General features: G+C 35.1%; 2 protein-coding genes and 1 long non-coding RNA gene across 4 annotated transcripts; all 3 read right to left on the bottom strand.

The window, feature by feature from the left end:
* Positions 1–316: 316 nt before the first annotated feature.
* On the bottom strand, positions 317–1,569 carry LOC147483623 (uncharacterized). The gene is made up of 2 exons (XR_015205188.1): positions 1,436–1,569; positions 317–576 (listed from the first exon to the last, which is right to left on the bottom strand). It is a non-coding gene; the product is annotated as an uncharacterized LOC147483623 (long non-coding RNA).
* Positions 1,570–4,758: 3,189 nt separating this feature from the next.
* LOC147483622 (CBL-interacting serine/threonine-protein kinase 14-like) lies at positions 4,759–6,588 on the bottom strand. Its single transcript, XM_086580908.1, has one exon. The coding sequence runs from the start codon at positions 6,269–6,271 to the stop codon at positions 4,988–4,990; it is 1,284 nt and encodes a 427-aa protein (XP_086437034.1). The 5' UTR covers positions 6,272–6,588; the 3' UTR covers positions 4,759–4,987.
* Positions 6,589–10,445: 3,857 nt separating this feature from the next.
* On the bottom strand, positions 10,446–14,115 carry LOC147483621 (uncharacterized). Of its 2 annotated transcripts, none has more exons than XM_086580081.1 (6): positions 13,842–14,115; positions 13,490–13,669; positions 12,443–12,512; positions 11,967–12,160; positions 10,906–10,972; positions 10,446–10,754 (listed from the first exon to the last, which is right to left on the bottom strand). In XM_086580081.1, exons 1-6 carry the CDS (start codon positions 13,974–13,976, stop codon positions 10,606–10,608), a joined length of 795 nt encoding a protein of 264 aa, XP_086436207.1. In that variant the 5' UTR covers positions 13,977–14,115; the 3' UTR covers positions 10,446–10,605. The 2 variants fall into 2 exon arrangements, with proteins under 2 accessions (XP_086436207.1, XP_086436209.1); XM_086580083.1 differs by having other exon boundaries at positions 11,967–12,151.
* Between the last annotated feature and the right edge of the window lie 3,325 nt (positions 14,116–17,440).

Below are 17,440 nucleotides of genomic sequence, written 5' to 3'. Positions count from 1 at the left end.
TTGTGAAAAAGTTTATCAAATCGTACGATTTTTTGTTTTTTTAGATGAATAGGAGAAATCACATTTTACTGGTGGAGCCAGTTCACATATCTTTGGCAGAAAGTGAAGTTTAAGCAATCTGCTGCAGACACTCACATGTATAACAATGTGCTATTATCTATTTCTCTGTGCAACCATCCCTTTCATCATAAATGAACAACACAACGATCCGCACACTGTATATTTTTGGTGTTTAGGCTCGGTAATGATGTCCCACTGGCGACCAAACCACGTGAAGGTTACTCAGCATCTCAGACCAATAATTGGGAAATGGAACTCATTCAAATCGTTGGACCATACATGATACATAATTAGTTAATTACGTATCCATTTTGTAGTAAACTCGGAAAGGTCAGTTTTCAAAGTCCTAAATTATGATTGGAGCAATACTTGGAAGCGGTTGTCCCTTGCCGAAAGTTATTGACTTATTGAACCTCTATGACACTATCCCCACATTAATTCTGCCAATCTTTGTAGCGAGGTACACCATGACGCGTATCAATCACTTTGAGTGAGGCTAGCCACGCGAGCTACCACCTGTAAATTTGTTCACAAATTAGCCTAGAGTCTATTTTCTTGGGGTTAACTAGTATTAGACCGTGTCTTTTTTTGTTTTGTGTATTAGAGAAAAAAACTTTAATTTTTCATCTAGTAGGGGTAGGGATGATAATTTAGGTTTCAACCCGTTTATCAAAATTGCATGTTCAAACTTTCAAAAGTTGGCTCTCACAGATTGAGAAGCGGGCTAGGGTCTAGGTTCTGAAGTATGAACCCAGTCCTCATTAAGCCCTCACCAGCTCTCACTTGGGTCTCATACGTTTTCTTATTATTTTAAATTATATTTATGTATTATACTCTAATTATCTAAGTTATATTTAAAAAATCACTAAATTAGTTTTTAATAGAGGATAAATTATAATATAACATAACATATTCATTTTTTGTAAGTGATTTAATGATATGTATATAAGTCATACATAAAAGTAAATCCAACTTAACAAGTAAGGACATAGTTAAGTATGAAAAATGTAGATGTTTTAAAAATATTATCTCTTCCACCATCTCTATCTATTATTTTATTTTTTATAAAAGCATAACAATTAATTTTGTATACTTAGTTAGATATACATAATCAAAGTATGATAAAAATAAATAAAAAATCACAAAAAAACAAAAAAAAAAAAAAAAAAAAAACAACAACTCAAGTATAATTAGATTGGGCCCGACCCGCCCTAAAAATGAAGGTCGAGGGGCGAGTTAAGGGCTTGAGTTTTCATGTTTGACCCTACTCGACCCGGTCCTCGCCCTTTTATCACCCCTAAGTTGTGTGTGTGTTGGGGTAAGGTAGTTAACCCTATTTTCTTTGATTTGAAATATTTAGAGAGTTAAAGCATACCTACACCGGTTACATTGAAGGATCCTAGCCTGAAAGATTAGAGCATCATCAACACGCTGCTAAAAAAAATTTGTGACACATCAATTTTTTGTATCAGTAAAAATTGCTAAAATCACGTTGTGTAGTGTGTACCAATACATTTTTTTTTCCAAATTTTTTGTTTCTATTTGGGACGATAATTCTTCTCTCGTCCCAATTTTTTTTTTTACACGGCTAAACTTGTCTCGTCCATTATTCCCTATTTCCTTCCATTTCTTAGATGCCAATTCATTTTGGGCCCAACAAAACAAAATCTAGCCATTTCAATTTTTTATTAAAAGAAATATAAAAAAAAGTTTAGACAACAAAATTTGTCCCGTCCGACCCACTCTTAAAATTGTGAGTATTTTAGTTGTGAATACAACAATTGTTGAGATAAAAACGAGATTTTAGCGGTGCGTTGATGACCCAAATTGCCAAAAAAATTGCTACCTGTCACATTAGAAATAGGTTTTAGTAATGCGTTGATATGACAATTCTAAATTGGGATTAGTCCCACATCGGTTAGGAAGTCGTATTTGATCTTGGTTATATTGGATCGAGTACTACTTACTAATGTCGATGAGTTAAAACTCCTTACCCATAGTTGGGCAGACTTTAGACCTAGGCTTTTGGGTGACCAAAGTGGAAACAATATCAACATTGTTTGAGTATATAACAGTCCTAGATTGGGTTTAGTCCCAAGTTTTTTGGTGACGTAAGTAGGACATTGGTAGTAGGGTCATTACTGCCTCCACCTTGCCCGAAAGCTGAACAAGCCCATTACATAATTACACAATAAATAAATCTCAACTAACACACCCAGCCTGCTGCTTATGTTCCAAGTTCCAACTGAAATTATAGCAATCATCTTTTTCAGTTTACGCACCTTCTATTCTAATCCTGATCTATTGTCGATTGAGATGCCATACCAACCAGCTGAGTTGAATCCATTGGCTGGAAGGTTGGATATCTATTTATTTCTCTAATGTTTGGGCATTCAGTGGGGAGTGCGAATTTGTGATTACTTGAGAAGGGAATCTTTCGATGGGAACTCTAAAAAGAGATATTTTCTAGCTAGATTAGGAAACACTTTATACACAGCTTTTCCTCGTACTTTTTGTGTAGTGACACCTTTTCAACTTTCTAAGTTTCGGATCACTAAATCAAGTAAGTGGAAGCAATTGTTTCAAAGTCTAAAGGGCATCACTGAAAGAAATAAGTAAATCAATCATAACCAAGTACCAGAGCTAAACATGTGATCTTATCGAGTATGTTTCACACATTGAGATCATATCACATCAAGCAGGCAGTAATGCTTTACGATGATCAGTAATGAATTTGGTAAAGTTAGTAACAATCAGCTTATTTGGATCATGTACTCGGGGAACTGACCCAAGTCAGATTAACATCCTCTATAGTGAAAAGCAATATTTCTAGACAACATTCAGATTCCTTGGACCAAAAAGCGATAAATTATCGTACAAATGGTTCCAAATCAAATCATTACGAATTTGCGAGGATACTTGGGCCACGTATCTTTTTTTTTTTTTTTAGCATTTAGACTTTAGTAATAAAAATAAAACTACCAAAGTTTAACCCATTATGACCAAACTACCCTCATCTTCCACTTTGTAAATTTCAGATCCAACTCTTCTCTCCCGCGTCAATAATTGCAGTACACGTTTGTATGGAGAAATATAATATTTGGGTAGTGCCCCAAGGCAGTAAATCCCTATTATGTTCTTAACCCAACTAGAAACTTTAATCAAAAATATTTGAAAATGTCTTTAAATCTCAAGCAGATTTTGGTAGTGTTTAAATTACCATGGTTTCAGAATTTAAAATTGGTCTTCCATTCTTCACAATGTAGAAAACCCAGCTCTTATTTTCATCTTCAACTAGAATTTACATTGTGAAAGATGAGGGCAGTTTGGTCTGAACGGATTTTTTTTTTTTTCGTTTTAGACCTTTTAACATTTCCAACTTACCTTTCCACGTGTACCAATCAGCAGGAGTGTGCAACAAGCACCCGTGTGCAACAAATTCGGACTCCTAAAAAGCAAACACATATTGCACCAACTAAAAATCATATGGGCAATCCGTAAATGGTAGAGAGAACAAACACAGTAATATTACACCTATCCACTCATTTGACCTACTATTTGAATCTATTTTAAAAAATTTAATTATTAATTTACATAAAAATACGTGTCTTGTGTATTGCAATACAAATTAAAATTATTTAAATAGTGAGTTGCAAACTCGCAATACTAGGTATAAAAAATAAGTCTATATAGTACTACTCGAACAAACACTCCAGCCATATTATATCAAATTATCAATAAAAACATCAATATAAAAAATCATAGAAAAGCATATTCAGCCATCCCCTTGCAGTAACCATAATTTGTGATTCCGAACGAAATTTTAGAATTCCGTATGGAATTTCGGGTTTTCAAAAAAAGGAATTCCAAAATTATTTGAAATTCCGAATGTAATAGAGGTAGAAATTTAATAAATTTCAATTTTTAAATTTGTCGGAATTTCAAAAATTCAAAAATTCTGAACTATGGCAGTAACGCGATTTTTTTGATAATTGTTTGCATTGAATCCTATCACACTACGCTTGCACCTTAAAAACTGCATGCTTAAAAATATGAGCACTTCTTCAGTGCGCGAGATGTATGGTGCGCAGGTAATATAGACCTTTGGATCAGTACTTTTGCTATCCAATACACACGCACTCCCTTGGTATGAGTGCCCAGATTTGACAGCACACCATACGACCTGCGCACCATAGATTTAGTCTAAAAATATAATGATGAGAAATCTTTTCATTTTTGTTTAGAGAAAAAAAAAACAAACGGTATTCATCTACTAAGACAAATGCCAACTCAAACCAATAAGCAATTAAGTGGCACTAGACTAATTAAAAATTTCCCAAGTTTCCAACCTGAGCATGAAACATATGTGATTATTATATCCCAATTCTAGAATATCCACCGATATAGGGATGGATATCAATGATTTTGTCAATGAATATTTATCATTTAATAAGATGATATTGAGTGCCCCACACTAATAATTTGTGAGAAATAATCTCTTGATTTTGTCAACCAAATATGATTACGTATACTGCTTCGCAAACAACAAAGAAAGTTAAGAGAAAGTTTAAGAATAATAATATAGCTAAAGTGTTTGGTGTACGTTCTGAAGTCGACCAGGTAAACTTAAAATAATAAAAAGCCGCAACTTTAATATGGCCGCCCACAAATAAACCAAACAATTGTATAATCTCACCGTTTGAGGAGTAAACTGAGATTTCAATTATGATTCTAATCTTTCCCCTTTCACAATAATCCTCCTGTCTATATGACATTTATAGATTCCAACACATCTCATCAAAACAAAAACAAAAAAAAATTCCAACACAAAACATAATACAAAAAGTGGGCAAAAATTTACACAGAAACCCAGCTTCTTTCTTCCATTTATCATTTTTTTTGTAAACACAAAAGGAATAGGCTTCTTTCAATTACTACCTGCAACTGGCTGGACTGGTTGATAAATCAAACCATTCACTTCACCAGAAACTTTATCTTTCCAAATCTTATCAAAACACCTCACTTCAACGACCACCAGATTTTCCGTTAACCGGTAAACATCCAGACCCACAACCAAATTACCATCTTGCCCCAACATTTCCACCGTCCATTCTTTTGTTTTCACCGAAACATTTTCTCGTTTCCCGAACTCTTCCATTTTCTTGATAATATCGTCACCCGACTCAGCCGACACGAATCTAAATCGTTCATAACTCACTGATTCACCCGATTCATTAAGCAAACCCGATAAATCGACACCGGACGAAAACGATATTATATCAAATGCATTCAAATTTCGGTCTTCTTTTTTCTCCAATTTGGTACCAAATTCATGATATTGAATTTCTTTGTATCCTTTTTTAAACCATGGATCGCGAACAATCTCATCAATACTAATCCTCGTTTCAGGATTAGTATCGAGGAGACGAGATAAAAATCGTCGTAAATCGGGTGAAGTCCATTTCGGGCACCGATACTCTCCTTTATAAATTTTCCGATACATTACCATTAAATTAGGATCATTAAATGGTAAATAACCGGCATTTAACACGAAAAGTATTACCCCACATGACCAAATATCAACTTTCGCACCATCATAACCTTTCTTTAGTAAAATTTCAGGTGCGACATATGCCGGCGTGCCGCAAAGTGTATGCAACAGTCCATCATTTCGTATTTGCCCCGTAACAGCACTTAAACCGAAATCCGAAACTTTGAGATCACCATTTTCATCAACGAGCAAGTTTTCTGGTTTCAGATCCCGATGAAAGACACCATGAGCATGACAATATCCAACAGCTGAAATCAATTGTTGAAAAAAACGACGGCTGAGATCTTCACCAAACCTAGCTTTTGCCACTTTCGCAAATAATTCTCCACCTTTAACAAACTCCATTACGAAATATATCTTCGTCTTCGTTGCCAAAACTTCGTAAAGTTTTACAATGTGGGGGTGGTGTAAACGGCGCATTATCGAGATTTCTCTCTTAATATGCGCCGTTAAACCAGATTTCGCGATTTTGTGCTTGCTAATGCATTTGATTGCAACACTTTGACCCGTCTCGATGTTTCTTGCATGGTATACTTTTGCAAAAGCTCCACATCCGAGCAGTTTTCCTAGCTCGTATTTTGAAAACAAAACAATCGTGTCAGATTCTTTCGTCGACGAAGAATCTGACACGATTGTTTCTTGAAATTCGACCCCTGGCATCGTAACCAGAGATCGATTTCTTAAAAACAATCAGAACAAGTGTTCTAGAGTTTCGAAAAAGAAACAAGCTTGAAAAAGCTTATTAGTTAGCTGGAATGAAGAATGAGGAAGATGACAGAGTTGTTTTCAATTACGTTTGTTTCTGTTGAAGAGTTTGGGTTTTATATTGAAAGTGGGGTGTAAGTAGTGTTTTTTGACATTTCAACAAAACACGTAGTCTTATTTATTGGTTTATTGAATTATTTTATTTTTGTTATTTGATTAAATTTGTCAGGTCCAGACACTTGGCAATTATTTAATGGTTGGGATTTTATAATTAAAATATTTTGCTGGCGCTGCAATGCTGGAACACGTTGTTCCGAATCTACTAGATGAGAAATTAAATTAAGGGACCATTAAATTAAAGTCTTATTATATGGCCATATGGGGAAAGCTAAATTTCATTAATTTTTTCATTAAATTTGTTTCTTATGTGGAAAAAGATTTATTTGTTTCAGTTTTAATACTAAATTTGGCTTCTTAAGAAAAATGTGCAAGTACACAACACCATTTCACAGTAAAAAAAAAAAATGTACAATGGAGAATGTATCTTTGGTATTCGAGGGGTTGTAATTTTGAGTTTTGACGTAATGTATATTTGGGGATGCTAAATATTTGATCGATACTAGAGTCGTTGTGTATGCATTAGATTTTTTACTCGAAAGAAAATTGTCTATATGTTAATTTTTTTTATTACATGAATCCAATGTGAATATTGCCAGAAAAATGGATAAATTGTTGAGATGTCCACCAATTTTTAACTTATTAAATAGCAATATAATTGTATGCGACAATGACTACATGTTTATCAGGCCCAAATTGTACGTGCGAATTCAACATTCTTAACTCAATTTAAGCCAAATCTTCACAAAATTTGTGGTTAGAGAACGTATCTCAAACTATTTTCAAAGCTATCAAATACAACCATAATCACGTGGCCAGCCGACCAACCATTTACAAAATCGTATCTTAAAAGTCATGTAGCATACCTAACCTAACTCTTTAGAGTTTGAGAGATGGTCAATTGGTCATATCAAAAAAAAAAAAAAAAAAAAAGTTTGAGAGATGGTGTGAGCTGTGAAATTGTGAATCATGTGAAGTGTTAGATGGTATTGTGTGTACTCACCAATAATGTGTGAGCAAAAAGAAGTGTGTACTCACCAAATATGCATGATATTGTGTGTACTCACCAGTAAGGCAGTGAATATGCTTCATTACCATGTAGGCATGTACTGATGTACACATCTAAAACCACACATAAAGTCTAATAAACTGTACACGGGAATGTTTGTCAAAATGACTTCATGGTTGATTTGATAGCAACCACATGAGAAAATTAAACCGTGAAATTATCATTGTCCTAAAAAAGTCGATAAAATTCCTTGATGGCTGTATCTATTTTCAAATGATACTAGAAGAGTCGAAGGTCGGTGTTTGAATTTAGACAATTGTGTTTGTTTATAGATTTTATAGAAGGAGGCAAGGAAAATGCATCCAAATTAGGAAGAGTCTCAAATCTCAACTAGGAAATGTAGATGATAATGGAAAATGAGAAAGAATATGATATTGTTAGTACTTTAGTAGTCTCTGGAGATTGGGTGCCAAATTGTCGATGACACGTGGATGGCAGGATGGGTGAAGAGACGGGTTCTCGTGCCTCATTTTTATTTTGTTCGACCAAATTTTCGTCCAGTGTACGGCCTCTCGTGGAGTTCTTTTTTTATTTGGTTTGATCAAATTTCCGTCCATTGTGCTTTCTCTGGAGGAAGTTTCTTCTTCTTCAAAATAATAAACACGCGGTCTGGTGGAAATTTCATGGACATGAACCATCAATCAAAGTTATCATATTCTTGAAACAATGAAAAGCATCAGAGCATTAACAAAACTAACTAGAAGATACATAATTAGATCAAAACTGCAAGAAATAAGCACTTAAAAATCTCTTCTTCTTCCATGTAATGTCCACAGCAGTATCATTTCAAAGTCTAGGCTAGAAACATTAAGAGCACTCTACCAATAGTCCAATACCACAAAATTAGGCCCAAACATATAAATTGGAAGATAATTAGGTGTCTCCTATGAACAAATAGGAACTCTGTTTTTCTTCTCTCTTTTAAAACTGCTAAGCACTAGCAGAGGTTAACAAGAAATTTATAATGCAGCCATGTTGACATGGCTTAAGAAGGCTTTGGAGTAACTTGTTAATTTCTCGAGTCTTATGTAATGATTTGTCAACTGAAATATCTCAGGATACTAGTTTGTTCTCCACTTGCTGGTTCTCTCACAAGTTAGAATATGATTTCATTTGAGTAGTCGACCCATATTAGCAGCTTGAGTAACTTCTCCTTTTATCAGAATTTCTCCCAGCGTACGAAATCGATTCATGCTTTGAGGGAGCTCAGGGTGCAAGATCTGTTGATCAGTTGATGTGTTAAGGCCTAACGTAGTGGGGAGTAGTTCCCATGAAAATGATGAAAGCCGTTCAAGCCTAGAATGGTACACTAATGTCCAGTGTCCCAAAAAGAAAAATAAGTTGCGGGTCTTGTGTACAAATACCCGTAAGACTACAATCCAGAGTGGCAATTTCGTTGGACTTGATTTCATTGTTAAGAAATATTAATTCATCATTGTAATCGTTATAGAGGATTTTGCTCTTGTTAATCTAGTAATGAATTTTTTTTATCTAAGATCAAGCATTAATCTCGTTTCTGGATCTTATAAGAACTTTCACAGGAACTCCAATGAACATCTCTGCTACAAATTCGTCAGTCGTCACATAAAAAGCGAGTAAAAACTTTCACGATCTTCATCTACATTCTGCACTATTAATGGTTTTTCAAGGTCAACATTATTGTAGGGTTTTATAAGATTCAACCGGACCAAAAACTTACCCTTAAACCCCAGAGGCCCTAGTTTTGACTCACTTTATATCGTAATCCTCTTTTTCACTGGTGAAGCACGGGTATACCAGGCTGATTTTGAAAATATGAAGCAATATCACTTGCTGTCCTAGATCAGAATATACCCTTGTTACCAATCCGTGAATTATTAGCAAATCGAATTTTTGAATGGCAAAATGTATAATACTTCCAAATGTTTGAAAGATTTGCAATAATTTGCGATTTTTTGTTTTGAAACTAATAATACTCCGGCTAAATAATAATAATAATAATAAATGAAAATTCAGTTGCATTTTTGTTATTTTGTATCTACTTTATGTCTTCGCTCTTACTTTAAGTCTCTCACTCTTACATTTTTAGTGATAAATTAATCTAAAAATTTTGCTTTTATATTTTTTTAGGCAATATTTAAATTGTCATGTCATGGTGTGTATGTATTTTAAAATTTGAACGGTAATTTCAATCCAAGAACAAATAAATGAAAGTACCTATGTTGACCATTCGATTGGTTTCAATGTTTTTGTAGCTAAATTGTTTATATATGTTTGTTATATTGTAAAGAATGACAACTATTATTTAACATAATATCACGAATTTTTTACTTCCGAATTTTTGCAACCAAACGTTTAAAACACGTATTAATTAAACACCGCATAATTGTCGTATTGCGAATTTTTTACCGTACTGTTTTTTTGAATCACCGAATTATTCTCGTACCGAATTTTTGTCGTATCCTGAATTGCTAACAAGGGAATATACATGAGTATAGGACCACTAGCATAAATCGAGTTTGGCTGCCCACCTATTTTATTGATAATAAATTTACTATGGAGTTCCTGAGGAATCATCCTCATACATACCTTCCCTAAGAGTAGTCATTAGAAGGAGGTTCGACAAAATTACAAGTTCTAACACATCAAACCTAACACCAAATCTATTCACAGTAGACCAAATCTATTTAAAGTACGCCATTACTAGAAATACCTCATACTACTTATTTTCCTTTCGAGAATTGTTTTGCCAGGGCTAGATGATCTTAAAAGTGTTTTTGGGCCTTCTCAAACTCTCAGAAGAAAGCTCACAATGGATGCAAGCACTGACCCATTCCCTCATCCCAAACCACTTTAATATAACCATCAAGACGCTTAACTAGTAGATTAGAGCTTAACTAGTAGATTAGATTAATGCAGGTGTTCAATCTAACTAGTAGATTAATGTGCTACTTTTTGAGGATAAAGTTGAAATAAGTTGAATGCCCTGTTTTAATTGTTGAGCCATATAGCATCGAAATTTCTTGTTGGTTTCTTCTTTGGCATGAATAGATAACATTCACAAAATTAAACCCCTACAAGGTGCAGAAAATCCAAATATACTGGAAATTTTTAACATCAGGACTTAACGAGCTTGGTTTACCATACTGCGTAATTTGATCAGTATGTGCACTGCAGCTGATTTCCTTGCTTCACGGGCATTGGATCGTATATCCCCACCACCGGAACACTTAAAGTCTGTTCCTTGAACTACCACATCGGATTGGAATCCACCTACAAGAAGGTTTACACTAGTTAGTTGGAAAAGGCAAAGAAAATTTTCGCTCTGAATATGAAGGCCAGAGAACTTGGGAAGTATGAGAATTACTCAATTCCTACTAGAAAACAAAATCTTTTAGTAGAGGAAAGAGTTCACCAAGCTTACCTTTAGATGGAAGAACAGTATATCGTGGCAATATCCAATTGTTCTTGGAACATATATCATCCAGTTCCTGTAATAAAACGAGTATGAGAATTAATTAGTAGAAACAGAAACTATGACTCTTACGTATAATGAATGCTACAAAGATATTTTCCACACTATATATAACCAAGGAGCATGACGATTTTCCTGTTACCTTCCAGGAAATGCAGTAGTTTACCAACAACCAAGGACACCATGAGAGTACTACTGATAATCTAGGAGAAGAGCTGATATTGACATATACGAAAAAGATCAACATAACACAAGGAATGGTCGAGACAGCACAAGCCCACAATGATTGCAGTATAAGTGTTCCTAAAGTTCAATTTTTCAGATACATAATACATTGTTATGTTGGCTCCTTCAATTGACAGAAGAAATCTTCTAAAGATATACAAAAACGTGCATTGTTATGCTGAAAAGGTACATTAAAAAACATATTCAACTGCATATTTGCTCTGTATTTCTAAAGCGTGAGTGTTTGAAGGACAATTGAGCTTCCAGGAAATACAGATGTCATATGTCTTGGAGAACTTGTGCCCAAGTTATATAAGACAGCATTTGATGTTTTGCTTTATAATTGATCGAATAAGGTGAACATTCTTGAGGCTATGAGGAAGCCAATACCCTGCAGGTGTCTATTTGGATTCCTATGACTGCATATTACAGCCTTCACGCATTTACTGTACATACTTCCCCATGGTAAAGCGTGAAAAGGATGTTGCTTGGAAGTTTGGTTTAGCACAAGTGCCATGTTTATTTCATCCTTTAGAAAACACGCATGTAAGACCAATCATCTAGTAATATATTAATGTAGGTGGTAAACCACTCTATGCTTGTTCGTCATCCATGTCCTGGCAATCAACTTATAAGTTGATATATAAGGATGTAATGATCTATTACCCCCAGTACGTGAGGTTATGAAGACAAGTTAAGCACTGAAGTATTTTCATTCCAAAAATCAAATATTAAATTCCACAAAATTATGAAGGGAAAAAATGTTTTGAGATGAAATTACTTGCCTGACACGGATTTTTTAGTTGTAGAGTGGCTTCAGATAACCTCTTTCTCTTGACACACTTAAGTGTATCTCGTTCTTCAACCCCAAAATGCGGCTCTGCAGGAGTTCCAATAGCAGCTATTGGGGAAGAAGCATTACAAGCTTCAATTAAGGATTCAATATTACACATCAAGTCATCATTTCCGCCTGCAGAAGCTTTAGGAAGCTGTAAATACCAGCATAATCTCATACTATGATAGGGTATGGGTTTATAGGCTCAAGAAAATGTGGATCACTCCTTTGTGTCTAAGACTAGTTCTAGCTGAAGACAGTTCTACTCTAAATTATTCACAAAATGTTCATCTTTCTTTGATGAGTGAATAATGTTTCTCTGGGCTATATCGTTCACTGAGTACCGCACAGTACGTCCACAGGCACATGGAGGGAAAGAAAAGTGAAACAGCAGACAAATAAGAGACAACATGTAACAGACGATACCTGCCCTGATTAATTCAAGGTTTCCCTCACATCTAGCAATCTCATCCTCCAGTTTGCATTGCTGATGATGCTGCCAAAAGTGCCAATATTAGCAAATTGTATTAATTATGTACTTCAGAAATTTAGAATTGTATACTGAGCAAGGCACAAGTGCAACTGCATACAGGATGTCAGGACCAGCATTCTATAGGTCCCATATCTTCAATGTTTCAGGGCGGAACTCACAAATTAAACCAATTACATGTTTGCCAGCTAAGCATATTTTCTCGATACAATATTATGTTTTGATATGTAAGCTATACAAGATCTAAAATTCCTTAAAATCTTTAGCTTTGAGTAGATAAACTGTGCTCGAGTGTAAGCATGTAATGTCACAGGACGCTATAGATTATACCAGCTCATTTTCACTTCATATATAAGTATATTATGTTTTGAACATGGAGAGCTTTAGCAATGTTTTAAAACGCGGAAGCATGGGGCGAGGACCGAGGCATAAACTCAAGGGGCAAGCCAGGAGGCGCATGACATTTTCTTGATTCTGAAATCTTCCTAATATGAAAGTATAAAGTTCTAAGTTGTACAAATTAAAATGAACAAACAAAAATCAATAAAGTGAAATAAACTTTGTGATACATCATTGCATACAACAATTTATTCATAAACTTGCGATTTCATATCATTAAGAGTTAACAATTATTATACTCCATTTTGCAAGACATGAGGGGATCGCCGGATCGGATACATCGGTTGATTAAAGATAGTTTAAAAGTTAAAGTACTTACAAAATATGAAGATGGGTTACTTTATTTGGTACGTTGATTCTAGTACATTGATTCTATTTAAAGTTGATGACTACTTACATTAAAATTCAAAAGAAAAACCAAAAGTCAAAAAAAAAAAATTTTGCGATGGAGGTTTACGCCTCACTACGTACTGAAGTGTACGCTCGCCTCAACGCTTCAGGAACGCCTCACACATTGAAGCGTATGCTTCCAGTGCGTAAACAAGCCTCAAACGCCTTTTAAAACAATGAGCTTTAGAACATACCAGTTCGTTTCGCTTCTTTAAAAGAAGTCCCAAGGAAGCTCTTAATATTTCATCCCCCTTCGAAGCCCATATAGCTTGTATTTTGTCAAAATTCCGAGTATCAGACTTGATAGGAACCAGAAGAAGATCTCTTTCGGGTGCACTGTTGCAAGCTCTCCCCACTGGATCAGTCATATCTTCCTGTAAAATGCGTATAAGGCCAAAGGCCTATCATACCTCAAGAGCATGCTCCACATACACACAAGTAACAAACTTAAAAGACAAATGCAGTTCATTTCACTACACACACAAAGTATAGTAGTCCTCCAAAATCAAGTGACAGACAAAAAGTGGGGTTTTATTGTTCTTTTACCTCATTTGCAACAGATTGTTGCTGAGACAGTGATGGAGAGTCATTCTTAGAAGCTCTAACAGGTAACATGGGATCAACAAGCTGTTCCAGTAAACCATCATGAACAGCATCTCCCTCTTGCACTTCTGCAGTCATTGTTGATGAAGAATCAGTGTTCTTGTTTTTTGGAGCTTTCTCAACAACAATCGAGAGAGTCAGCTGAAGGTAACTGTGGAAGTGACCACTGCATGAAAGAAACTCGAAATTTGAGATATGAATATATGATCACTTTGTTGTCAGAAGTTTATTCTGCCATTTGGACAGTTGTGAGTTGATGGATGGAAAGTAAATTTATTGAAAACAGATCTCGAGGCATCAAATTTTAGACCCAACTACTCATACTGTCGTACCATCCTTCAAAATGAAAATTGAAATTTACTACTGTACTAGTGGCAGGTAATATCTCACTTTCTTTGCACGGCACCAGGGTCACTTTCTTTCGGCACCAAGGTATTGGTGTAAAATCGCCCTCAAATCATAAGCCTTATATGATTGGATGCTATAAGGGTCGGGCCTGTGAAGGCCAACACTTGAATTATACAATCTTTGCCCTCACCTCAGCCCTCTTTAGAAAACTGTGAGTCGGGCTTGAGGGCCTGGCCCATGGGGCCGGGCCAGAAAACTTGTCAATTATTCAAAACTCTTGAATAAAGCTTTGTTTTTTAACTTCATTAACATATTTGGTTTTATCGATTTCATTAACCGATTAACATATTCATTACAAAAATTTTTGAAAACCTATCAAACTTCATTAACATATACAATAGTATATGAAATATATTCTAGGATAGAAATATATCCATATAATCCAGATCATATATAATATATTCACATATTCTAACAATATATTCATTACAAGAGAGAGAACCTCCATATGACATTTTACGCATACAATTAAGGATATTATACGTAATTTTGTTTTAAAATCTAAATATAGGGGCCTTTACGGGGCTTTATTATAGGGCCACCATCAATAGGCCCTCTTACCCTCCCTCAAAACATGAGAGTGTCGGAGTCCTCGCCTCAAATAGGGCTTGAGGGCCGTTTTTACACCCCTACGAGGTGGGCAATGGCCGGGTCGGACTAGTCCGGCCCTAAACATTTAAAGCCTTTTCGATATTAAAACCGGATTGGCCCGACCCTAAAGTCAATATATGGTCGGATTAGGCCGGGTCATAAGTCTAAATCTCAAGTCCTAATTCTATCCTAAGCCCTCTTTAAAGGTTTTAGGGCCGAGCCTATATACTTTATTCTTTTTACTACATCATTTTTAAAACTCATTTATATTACGAAAATGTACAAACTCAAAGTCCCAGCAATCTAGTAATAATCTTAGATAAGTCCAACAATTTAAAATACACATCCACAATCTAATGAACTGAAGTACGTCGAGAATTCGGAATTTGTTGTTCCTTGTGTTCAAACCTCACTAAAATTATATTTAACATTGAAATACATAGACAAATAATTATATTATCATTTTAAATGAATAAGTAATAGATATAAAGAAGAAACATAATAGTTTTAGTTAAGGGTGAGAAAAGTTGTTAAAGTGTTTCCAATATCATAAATTGTTTCCATAATAGATTCAAACAAATATAATATTATATTTCTTTTAATTTAGAAGCGATTCAAATTTTGTATGTGGAAATGAAAATATTGGCTTTTGAACAAGTGATGGAGAAATGTTTGAGATTACAAATGTCATTTTTTTGACAAAGATTGTTTTTTGGTTTCTATGTTACAAATGTCTGCTCTGTATTTCGCTTTAATGGTGTAGAAGAAAACATTTAGTTCTATATTGGGTTTGGATGTGAATAAAAATATAATTTATAAGAAGTAAGTGGGAAAAGAAATTGAGAATAATAAGTTATGAACTTTGACTTGATGATCAAATGAATAAAGTCTTATTTTTTATTATACTAGTGCTCATTGACCATTGTTCTTCATGGCTGCTAAGTTGACAAATTTTTGTTATATAAAACAAGTTATTGGAAGTACCATTGGGTGTTAGTGATAAATCACAAAGGACAATGTTATTTTAATGAAAAATATTTAACAAAGAGTTGAACAATTATGGTATATGTATTTATAGTGAAAATGTGAAATAGGGCTGATTAGGGTTTGGTTAGAGCCGGACTAATGAGGACTGAATTAGGGCGGGGCCTATGTTTTAGAACCTTAGTCCTAGCCCTACTCTAGAAGGCATTAGGGCCGGGCTAGCCCTATTATAAACTCTGTGAGGGCTTTAGTTGTGAGGACTTTATAGGGTTTAGGGTCGAATCGGTCAGGGCCGGTTAAGGTCATTAGGGCCAAATTACCACCCCTACTATGGACTGAACATTTTTCATGGGCTCTACATCCGACTTAGTTAAATGTTTAGCCCACTATACCATTTTTGCCAGTTTAGCAATTGTGAAAACACATAATTTTGCTAGAGTTTCCAAAAAAATTAACATGAATCCAAAATCAAACAGTTACAGTTCTGTAGTTTTTGAGATTTTTTTTTTACTTGTTGGTAAAGTTTAATGGAAGATAATTAATAATTAAAGGCTTAAACATTTCTTGAATTTTTTTCTATGTAGGCAGTTAGGCACTAAATGGGCTGTGCCTAGTTTTACTTCTAGACTTCTAGTGTGGTCAAAATGTAAAATAGTGGTCAACCTGAGAAATATACACAAAGTCAATCCATTAGATGCTCTCTACTGTGTCGCAGAGTCACGGCAATAGAAGTATAGAACAGGTACAGGAAATAAGTACGGCAAATGTAATTTGCAGGGCTGCAGGCACAGCATCATACGTCCCATTCCTTAAGAGCAACGCAACCTGTGCCCCCCTGGATAGAGGCAGGTAGTCCAGATATAGCTGTAAAATCTTTTTGCCATGGATGTTGCGTGTCAAACTAGATATCGTTCGATGAACTTAAAAGGATTGAAACATCTATCTATTTGTATGAAAATGAAGTACCTATTTTAATGAAAAAACTGGTGAGAAAAGACAAAAGAGGTCCTAATGGATGGTAGGGTGTGTTGTGGCCTGTGGGAGGAGGAAGATATGGTATAGATTAAAGGAGTAGGGTTGTCATAGTAAGTACACCAAGTTAACAGTCTTTCAATGACTAATCACTAATGGCAACTGAACTAGCTTCAGCAGGTCACCTGGTACCTTGTGTACTTTCCTGCCATTTACATTGGTGATTGGCCAATGCAACTCTGCCAAGAGATGTTACTCCTTGAGATAAATTGAAGCAGATAGTTAGCTACTGTAGGAGGTATGTGAGTACTAAGTTACTAACTCCCTACTCTGCTCACTACACCAACCCCACTCCATTTTGCGCTTTTGGAGATAGGCATGCGACGCACGCACACAACGTGAAGTGCATGCACAACGGTTCCCTTAATATAACGCAACACATACGAACACCCATCGCACTCACTATATCAGGATACTCGCATATTCAGATGATTAGTGACTCGTTACTCAATTTCATTTCGTGACATCATCACCTACTACTGTCATCATTACCAATTTATTTTTGAGTCTTTTTCCCGCCGTAATAC

This window comes from Coptis chinensis, chromosome 8 (genome assembly GCF_015680905.1).
Source record: "Coptis chinensis isolate HL-2020 chromosome 8, ASM1568090v1, whole genome shotgun sequence".
In the NCBI taxonomy this organism is placed as follows: Eukaryota; Viridiplantae; Streptophyta; class Magnoliopsida; order Ranunculales; family Ranunculaceae; genus Coptis; species Coptis chinensis.
The sequence above is the reverse complement of the archived record's forward strand: the minus strand, read 5'-3'. Positions and strand labels throughout refer to the sequence as shown.

Bases quoted from the DNA above. Each gene is read 5' to 3' on its own strand.
- LOC147483621 (XM_086580081.1), bottom strand. From the start codon at position 13,976: ATGACTGCAGAAGTGCAAGAGGGAGATGCTGTTCATGATGGTTTACTG. The intron at 12,161-12,442 runs GTATCGTCTGTT...AGCTTCCTAAAG, and splicing joins CCTTGAATTAATCAGGGCAG to CTTCTGCAGGCGGAAATGAT. The intron at 10,755-10,905 runs GTAAGCTTGGTG...ACCTTCTTGTAG, and splicing joins TACTGTTCTTCCATCTAAAG to GTGGATTCCAATCCGATGTG.
- LOC147483622 (XM_086580908.1), bottom strand. From the start codon at position 6,271: ATGCCAGGGGTCGAATTTCAAGAAACAATCGTGTCAGATTCTTCGTCG.